The sequence below is a fragment of the Myzus persicae genome, unplaced genomic scaffold, assembly GCF_001856785.1.
Source record: "Myzus persicae strain clone G006 unplaced genomic scaffold, MPER_G0061.0, whole genome shotgun sequence".
Classification (NCBI taxonomy): domain Eukaryota; kingdom Metazoa; phylum Arthropoda; class Insecta; order Hemiptera; family Aphididae; genus Myzus; species Myzus persicae.
Genome location: NW_019100680.1, coordinates 601,714 through 612,510, shown reverse-complemented (window position 1 = coordinate 612,510; position 10,797 = coordinate 601,714). Strand labels below are relative to the sequence as shown.

The following is a 10,797-nucleotide window of genomic DNA, read 5'->3' as shown; positions in this document are numbered from 1 at the left end:
ACATGCGATTTTTCTTTTTGTTTTATGTCTATTTACAAAATAATAAAACAATAAGACGCGACATATGAATAAACGATTATATATATATATATATATTATCATTTTACATAATATAATATATGTATGTATGTATGTATGTATGTACGCATGAATATGTATTTACAAAATATAATATTATTTTTTTATATTCATACATACATTTTCGCATATTCAGTACATATAGTATTTGACACAATAATAAAATAGTATACTCAGTTAGCCTTTAAGAAATGGCCAAACAGTCTAATGCTAATAGCTAGTCTATTGTAGTAATTTCTGCTCGAGTGTCACCTGACTCTTGCCGTTGGACTAGTACCACTGACATTTTCAGCTATAGAATCCTTGGATAGGTTGAGCGGCACACAATCTAAGAGAGTAAAATGAAAATTTTAAATGTCTATTTAATTATAATAATATATATTACTAACACGCATGGGAATTAATTTTTATCAGTTCAAAATATAATATTTTTAATGTGTTTTAACTTTTTAGAATTATAGAATTTTGTAAACATTTATAAATTTTAAATAATTTTAGTTGATTTAAGATGTTTGTGGTATGTTTCAGAGAATTCAAATATTTTATAATTACATTTGGAATAATAAATAATTATGTAGCTGCCTAAACTACTTCAAACTGCAATATTGGCAATGTATCTTGAAAATTGAACTGTTATATTTTTACTAAAGTATTTATTTATTTAATCTAAACTGTAGAGATTACATTTTTAAATATAATATAATGAATAATGATGATGAAAAGTTAATTTTAAAGAGACAAAAATAAACGGCCATAAAATTACTTATAGCTAAGGTTTTCATCTTATCACAATTGTTAAGAGGCTGCTAGACATAGCTTTGTGGTCTCCGCCTTGCAAATGTGTAACATAACAAATTTTTTGCTCAGTAAATCACGTTTATCACGAGTGAATTGACCTCTTGTACAATTTAAATGTAAGATTATTATCTAGGGCATCTCATAGGCTTTATTATATTTTTATTTTAAAGCAAGTTGTGAACATTTTAAGAATTACAATCAATTTACAATTTTTCTATATTTTATACTATCGTATATTATATATTATTATTACACTTATATATTACTCATGATTAGCTTAAAATTAAAATTAAATAAAAAGCCTACGAGATAACATATTTATTTACAATTCACTCTAATTTTTTAACTAACGGAGGTAAATGTGATCTGCCCAGCGTATAATTTGGTATGTTATGCGCTTGTAAGACGACAGCAAATGTTTGTGTAGCGTCCTCTAAACGTCCCTCTCGCCCAACCTCTAGTGGTCATTATCATCCTTTCCCCAGAATACTACGTTTCTCAAAAACAAATTTTGAAAGAAACCATGAAAAGGAGGAAATCATGTAGCTAAGGAATAGTTAGGGACCGTCGGAATAAAGTTGGTATCGACATCAAGATGCTGAAAATAGAATGTTAAGAATGATGGAATTCGTAGACATATCGTTTGATATTTGATTTTAAAAATAATATAGAGCTAAGCAAGTGGAAGAAACAGTCTGGAGTGAAGTATACATGTGTGAATTTCACGGGTTTTTGTTCGCTACCTGGTGCACTCTTATTTAAAATTGAGTACAGAAGACTAGATGAATTAAGAGATACAAGCGTGAAATTGTAAAATATGACCCACAATTCGAATGGTGGAAGAAGACTTACTTTTAACTGTCCAATGTGAGAGTAAAATCATTAGATTTCTATTAACTGGGAAAATAAGGCAGTTTATTAGGGTACACACGAATTGCGTACCAAAACAGGTAAACGAACCTTTTTGAACGAATTGCGTCCCGGACGCAATTCGTGTTACCTTTTCATCTACGGTTAATTATTGTAAGGGGTTCTTAAAGTGATATCGCCATAATAAAGATATGTCAAGTTAAATAAAAAAAATTTAAATTTAATAATTGTAAAAATATTATAATATCATAATAATATAAATTATAAGTCATAATAATATACTTATTTATAAAAAAAAATTAAAATTGAATTGTAAAAATATAATGTCATAATCAATCACATACCTATTTATAAAAAAATGTAAATTTAATAATTGTAAAAATATAATAATATCATTTTCTGTATTTATATTTATTGGCTAATGTATTAACATAGTCTTTAATTGTAATCTCATTATTGTTTAATTGTTTAATTTTATTTTCTAAAAATAATATTCTTTGTCTTATTGCTTTTCTAGGTACTCGTTGTTTTTCTAGACTAAACACGGCTAATACGCCATGTATAGCTCCGGCCCAAAAGTACAAACCACTAAAAACAAGTTTTCACTTAACATTATTATGTTAATGATACCTATTTAATTATTATTATTATTATTTTTTTTAAATTTAAAAATATCAAAATCAAAAATAAATTTGGAAACCACTGGAAAGCTTAAAAAAAATGTTAAATTAAAAGGTAACACGAATTGCGTCCGGGACGCAATTCGTTCAAAAAGGTTCGTCTACCTGTTTTGGTACGCAATTCGTGTGCACCGGTTTATTAGCCCAAGTTCGGAATTATTAAAAATCGGTAAAGCCACGTTACATAATAAGAGAAAAAAGAAAGGAAAAGCGACCTCCAATGTTTAAGGTTCTTATTCCTCGAACATATTGATAATTATTTTAGCACATGAGGAGTGGAATTATTTGTTATATTGTGACAAAAGAATTTATTTCATATTTATAAAAAGTATATTTACAGTATAAACTAAAAAAATCAAAATGGGGTTGAAAGAATAAGAGCAATAATGCGCAGTTGAGACAGTATGGACAAACACCAGGGAATTTGAGTTAGAAACGCAATAGACTATCGTTTACAAGTTTGGTAGCTAGAGTTTTTATTAATTAATGATAGCCATTTTACATACACTGATACCAGTAACCAGGCGGTAGTATTTGTGTGGGTGAAAACCTGAGACAGATACTTGCAAAGTTAACATTTGCTCGAGGATGAAAAAATGAACAAACAATCAACTAATTTAATGTAAGTGGGTCCAAGATGGTAATTTAATGAACAGAATAATAACTGCACTGACGTCACTAATATTATGACGATAAATAATTATATTGTAACGCAAACGTTGGCAAAGTTTCCATACAAGTAATTGTAGTTGTTAGTACACTTACCGGCGGAAGAGGATGACTCTTCGTCTAAGGTAGCTACAACTCCCGAGTTATTTTCTTCTATGCAAACGCCATATTCAGTAACACCAATTGCCACTCCACTTCTTTTTTTGAGGCTACTACTCTGTTGTCGATGGTTGTGTTGATGGAACGACGATGGTTGTTGTTGTACCGTGGGTGCAGGTTGATACTGCTGCTGATGGTGTAACAATAAATGGTGACGGTGAGCAGAATGAGGATGCAACATTAAAGGAGGTGGCGGCGATGGAGTAGCAGGTGGCAATAAACTACTGCCATTGACAGTGGCAGCTATCAAAGGTGAAGAGTAAGGTGCCACGACCGTCGATATAGACGAAGAGATAGCGGTGTTCGTGACTCCACTTCCAACAATCGCTTCTGGTGGATGTAGAAGAGGAGGCCGCTGGGCCAGATGACGTTGCCAAGTGGTACTTGCACCACTGGTGGTGGGAAATTGTGAAGATAACAAAGATGGTGGTTGAGATTTAGGCAACGGCTGAGGCAGTTGTGCATGAGTTTGATACGCCATAGCAGCAGCAGCCATTGCGGCTCGATGGTACAACACATTAAAGTAACCAGCTGCGGCCAACTGCCCAGCAGCAGGGTGGTGAATAGTTGGAAGTTGATGGAGGGCAGTTAGAACGGTAGAAGCATTATCTGCTGCATTAGCACCAACGGATGGTATTGCACTGGGCGAAGTTCCGAGACCATTTTCAACTTTAATAGCAGCAGTGTTAATAGATGGCAATGATGAAACAGCTGTTGATTCAACCGATGATCTTTTTCTGCTACCATTTGTATGATGTCTGTATCCTACACCATTTGTACTAGCAGCAATGGGTGGCGAACTACTTTCACTGCTAGGACTCTTGAGCAAAGTACGCAATAAGGATAGCGGTGCAGGAGACGGAGTATGAAGGTTTTTATGTGGTGACAACACTGCGCTTGTAGTAGTAGTAGTTGTGGTAACAATGCCATTTTCTGGATCCATTACCATTGAAACAGCACCACTGCTACCAGAGCGTTTTGCTCCCGCCGCACCACCAGACAATATCGCAGTTATGCTGTGGTCGTTGGTGGAAATCACCTGCGGCGGAGGTTGTGGAATAGCTTTTTTCACAATTTTATCAACTACCACCCGTCGTTGTGGTTGTAGTATCTGTTCCTGCTGCTGCTGGTGTCCCGATTTATATTTTTTGTGAGGGCTACTATTGCCACTCTTATTACCAAGGTTCATTGAAGTGGCAGTGATTGGAATTAGGATAGCGGCGGAGGGTGATGGAGAAACCATCGATCGCCGCTTGCTACCTCCTGTATTGGGACACGTGGAATCGACAACGCTTGCCGTAGAGACAGCAACATGACGAGAAATCACAGTGGGGGTAACATCAACAACAGCGGAAATAGTAGCAGCAACATTGTCTCCACTATTGTTGATGGAGAGTTGCCTGCGTAATAATAATTCCGTTGTATGCCGCCGACACCACAGGTTCCGTACAAAGCATTCTAAATTTATTTGTGGGGGCTTAAGTTCTTGTAACAAGGAGTTTCTAGTCATCGATTTTCTCTTTCGTTGACACCAGAGACGTTGCTTTTTTGGCAATGACAATAAACGCCTCTGAACCTTAATTGCCTCAGTGGCAACCATCATGAATGCCTGATGTTGGTGTTGCTGTGAGCGCCTTGGTAAACCTCGTAATTGTGTAAGTGGTTGACAGCGTTGATGATGAAAATTGGTTATATTTTCTGCTGTTACAGTAGTTGAACACTTTCTAGAAGGTCTGCGTACGATATTTGTCGTTGTTGCAACTACTACTCCGCCAGTATGTGTAGCTGTATTAACAGCACCGGTAATGAGAGAAAGTGGCGGGGGCGTCGTCCTATGTTGAAAATTCTGTTGCTTCCGTTCACCAATTCTTACTGTTGGTGGTTGTAATTGCTGTACCGGTTGAGGCGAATTACTTTCAGAGGCATTATTGGTAACCGAGTAAGGCCATATTGTTTTATTTTGCTGATGTTGAGACCATTCACCTATGCATTTTACATTATTTTTATGCTGCTGTATCACTGTCGGAACTGGAACCCAGCGGCATGGGGATGTTAAAGCAGACGGATTGTTGCATGGGTTTTGTTGGTGATGAGCTGCTAGTTGGAATATAAACTTGCCATCTGTAAACATAACCAACAAGTTTATATTATATATATATATTGACATATTGCAATAGTAGAAGCTAATTTTCGTCCATTTTTATATGAAACTTATCAAAATAAGTTCATTTAACATACATCAAAACCTAGAAATAATTCATGTTAACATTGAAATGGATTCTTTTATTGAACTTTTGGATCTCAACAAAATAATGCAGAATATTTTTAAGTAGACCTGTACAAATATTTTTAGACCATAATATATCGATTATTAAATATAATATAAATAAATTATAATCAGCTACTATGAAAATATTTATCCTAAGCACAAAAAAAATGTTATAAAAATAATTGCGAATTAAAATGTTTAGGGAGCAGGTGAAATATAAGTATAGTTTGCAACAAAATTGATCCAAAATATACATAAAAATGTGATAGTAAAGTATAAGATATTGTATAGGGTATTGTGTAAATGAAATATGAGAAGCTAATAGCAATAACTAATAAGTCATAACACAGAATATTATATTTTAGTTTCTTATTTAACCTATTCACACGGTAACTTTGGTATTGACTTTAAATAATCTTATAACAATAATAATATATTATAAAAAACCCAATATAAATAATATTAAGAATAATAAATTCATTATTTTTTGTAAAAAATTAATAATTGCATGCTGTGTTATGGCACATATACTGTGTAATAACGTGATTATGACGGATCAGACATCAAACTTTATTATCAGATAAGGCCGCGACAGGTAGTTAGAAATCCCAAAAAGTTATTAAACTCATTCGAGTATGTCAAATCTCGAAAAAAAATCTAATAGGTTCATAGATACTCATTTTGGTGCAAATTACAAATCCCTCTTTTAAAAAGCTGAATTTAAGACTTGTATATATAACTAATGTTAATCATCTAATAGTCTTATTTAATTATCTCAATTTATTTTGATAAATATTTTTACAACTAATTCATAAAATGTATAAAATTTAAATGTCTATTTAATATAATAAAATATTTATAAACGCAATTTATCAGAATAAAATTATTTTTAGAATATGATAATAATTGTATTTTAATTAAATATTATCATTAATTTTCAACATATATAATTATCTCAAACATGGGTAAAGATTTAATTTATTTTACTACATTTATGTATTCGAAATATTTAATATGCATGTTACATTTATTTAAGAGTATTATTTTGTATCAGATATAATTTTTAAGAACAAATTTTGATTCACTTAGTTACATTTTGTAATATATTGACATACTATTTAGGTTTAGAATTTGATGTTTGATAAATCATAATAATACAAAAGGTAATGCAAGTTTACTATAGTTTTACGTTGATTGATTTTTCGAATAGTTCATAAAACAGAAACTTTTGTTTTAAGGTTTTTGATAAACTTCAGTCAGTTATGGTTGAAATAACCTAGTAATACCAACACAAAACTACAATAAATTAAAAATTTTATTTTAACTTTAACAATAAATTTGAAATAAAAATGCAGTACCTAGTACTTTATTTATAATTTAAATTACAATTGAGTAGTATTTATTATTATTAATACCTACCTCAAATAAAAAAAAATACAACAAAAAATACAATCCAATATTCTATAGACTGTTCAAAATACATAATGAGGTATACACATCACTTTTTTTCAAAATATATTGTTAAATAATTTGTATCAAAAATAAAATATGTCATGTCTTAACTGATTTTTCAGTACCTATATTATTATTTTTTTTTAGGAACTAGGAAAGCTTAAGCAATAGAATAAATACCAATATCAAAGTTCGGCTAAAAATCTATTAATAATATTCTAACTTATTTAAAAATTTAAAACTTTAAGATAGGTACATAAGTAGTACATACAAACGACTAATGAATCAATAGTGAGGTTCCTTAATCAAGATTTTAGTGAACCATTAAATTAAAAAAATTTTATAAGGAACACGGCATTAGTGAATTAGTTAAAATGTTAGTAGATGATAAAAACTTTATAAGGACTTAGAGTTATGTATTATTATTGTTAATTTAACTAAAATTACCTTTTATACTATAAGATTATGATTGAAAAAACTAAAATGGTATTTTTTTTAGGTACATATATATTCATAAAAAAAGTATTAGCTCTTTTAAAAAGATTATGAACAATAATAGAATAAGACACAATATAAGTAATAAAATAATTGACAGTTATAAAAGACTTCTATAAATGTGTAAATGTAATTCAAGCGCAGGTAATCGCTAATTTTATTTACAGTTATAACAATAAATAATTATCCCTAATATAAAATTGATTTTTATCTATACTTACACTAATTACGTGTAGTTGGTATCTTATAAAATTTATATTTTATAATATCCATGTAATGTAATTTGTAAAATATTTAGGTAATATTTCCATATCATGAAATAGATAAAATATCATTCAATTAGGTATTGAAAAGAAATTAGGTAGATGTTATTTGATAGTATATCAAAGTTCATAAAAATGTTAATGATAATAATATTGTACAATATAATACAAATATTAGATTTAAATATCTAAATGTTCTTTACATACTTTAATGTCCACTTAGCATTAAAACAATTGCAGATTAATGAACTTTTCAGATTAATTCACAGCTGGATTGCTAAGATTATACAACATTTTATCAGTAGTTATTAATGAATAAATAAAGTACAAATGTTTTGAAGAAGAATGTATATCTGAAAAATTTGTTAAGCCATAAAAAACAAATTTGATACCAATTATTGTCTGGATTACAGATATCAAATTGAATAATGGGTACTTATACCAATGAAAAACTAATATTTTACAAATCTTGTGTATCAATTTTAATCATAAATGTATGTAACTAACTATGTAGGTAATATACTAAAGAACAACTTAAATAGAGAACCTATTTTAAATTTAATATTACAAAATATTATACATTTATGGAGGTAGGCTTATTAGCTATTAGCTTCATAATAGTTGAAATGGAATTTTAATTTAAACAGTATATGCATAAGTAGATACAACTTTGATATACACTCAATTAACTTTAAATTTTACCTCTAATGCCTAATGCTGATTCCTAGGTAATGAACAATAAATTGGTAAATTACTTATGTTGTAACATTAAATAACAGAGTTGGTTACCTAAACACTTAAGTGCTTTGTGTGCATACCTACCTATGTGTAAAATGTAAATGTTCAAAAGCCTTAGATTCTTTATTTATTTCCTTTCATACCAACATAATTTAAATTAAGCGAATATTTATTGACCATTATAAAGAATATAGGGATATATATCTATCAATTTTATCAAATAAGAGTGACATTGACAGTAAGTATTGGCATATTATTTGATAAAAGAGTGTTGAGTATAGGAAGTTTGTAATACAAATATTTAACAATGCCTACATTATATTATAATTATAAATTTAATTAATTAGTTACCTTTATAAAACGTGAGACGTCCTCCAATATTTGTTGGAGTGGTGGTTGCGGCTGCTTCATCGCTATGACTACTGCTAGAAGATTCTTTATCACCATTATTATCGTCTTCCATTCGTTTATGTAAGGACGGTGGTGTCTTAATGGTTGTAGAACAACTGTCATCAATTGCTGTAGTCAACCTGGTAACAGTGGCAGAATCATCATCATCACTACCACTTCTGCTACTACTACTGCTACCACCACAGCAGCTAGTTGTTGTTGACACTTCAGATGAGGACTTGAGGCTACCACCTTCATCTCCACCACCAACATCATCATTGCTACTTGATCCGCTCATAGCAATACTGTTTGTCATCAATGTTGAGGCATCATCCACTACGTTGGATGCCGCCGATATAGGACAGCGGCGGCGGCGGTCGTCTAAAGCGGCGACCGCCGCCGAATCTCGTGTCATGGTTATTGCCACCACAACTTTTATAAAGACGACGGCACCGATTCGATACTGATAGTGCTGGTGCCAACGGCACTGCTGTTGTGAGCGATTGCGGCAGATTGCAATGTGTTGTAGACTCGACAACTGCGGCGACAGCACCACCACGGCTGCGTACCATGATATCGAAAAACCATTTGATATATTATATCACTGCTGTCCACGGTCGGTAGGCACACATATATAATGTTGGTAGATTATAAGCAGACTTGTTGGTGAATATCGTACTCTACACGGTGGTAGGAAAACTTTAAGACGACGCGAATAACGCTCGTTTCCGCCGCCGACAGTGGACGACGCTACGGCTGTAAATTGTGGCTTTCGTGGACGTCTGTATCAGCATAGTATTCGCGATCGGTAAGACAGACGGATAGTACGACGTAGGTAAGAACAACAGATTGTCTGTAATATAGAGTAAAGACGTTAGTGTTTCGGATGGCAATGGGATTCTGAAGACTGGGAGGCCAGACGACGGTGCGGTGATATCGCGAATTTTGATAAAACAATATGCGACATTTAGCGACAATGACGATTACCCCGATCGCCGGCAAAAAAGAAACAGAAAACGGTATCGTTGGTTAAATTATAAAGAATCTTGTTAAATTTTATTCGTCCGCGACACGCGTGCACAGTAGTCGATGGTCGATGGTGGAAATATAGTACAATATATTCTATTATATTTGATATCTATTAGAATATTTTAGTGGTAGTAGTAGTCGTAGTTGCATTTGTAGATCTAGATGCAGTAGTAGGCAGTAGAACTGTAGAAGTAATAACAAGTAGTAGTTGTAGTCACAATGTTTGTATCAGTGTTCACTGTTCAGTAGTAGGAGTAGACGTAGGCAAAAAAAAACTCACGACAGGCAGACACTTACAAGTCACTACTACTATCTGGCAGATAAGTGAATATTAATGAAATGGACGTACTACGGAGGTAACTACAGCGTTTGTGTGTATGTGTACATTACGTCTGCGTGATGTAACGCGCACGCGCGACGTCGTTGGTGACGAACAGTGGAGGTGAAAATAATAAATATAAGCCAACAGCCAACAAATTACATTAAATTTCACGTAATCATGTCTGGGGCTTTGCATTTGCCGTAACTGAGTGTCTGAGTGGACGCAACTGCCATTGTTTATTCGTTGGCTCCGGGATTATTGGGTACAAGGTATTGTATGTAAACGGAGTGATAAATTTAAACTCGAAGTACTTATTATTTCAGAAAGTACTAATATTTATGAAAAGTAACTTTTAAATAGTTTTAAGTCGCTCTTAAAATGATACTTTTCACTACTTTTATCGTTATAAGTTTTTCAACGTGCGTTTCCCCAGCCCCTCTCGCACACGGCCTCACATTGTGTTTTTTCATATTCAATTGAATATTGAATAAAATAACTTTTTTAATTTCATATTATGAAACAGAATACTAATCTATTATCGAATTGTCACTATTAATTCATGAAATTAAAAAACAAATTAGGGCA

At 32.0% G+C, this 10,797-nt stretch overlaps 1 protein-coding gene across 1 annotated transcript; it reads right to left on the bottom strand.

The window, feature by feature from the left end:
- Positions 1-312: 312 nt before the first annotated feature.
- On the bottom strand, positions 313-10,219 carry LOC111040718. Its single transcript, XM_022324727.1, has 3 exons — positions 8,823-10,219; positions 3,192-5,375; positions 313-406 (listed from the first exon to the last, which is right to left on the bottom strand). Exons 1-3 carry the CDS (start codon positions 9,274-9,276, stop codon positions 327-329), a joined length of 2,718 nt encoding a protein of 905 aa, XP_022180419.1. The 5' UTR covers positions 9,277-10,219; the 3' UTR covers positions 313-326.
- Positions 10,220-10,797: the final 578 nt, after the last annotated feature.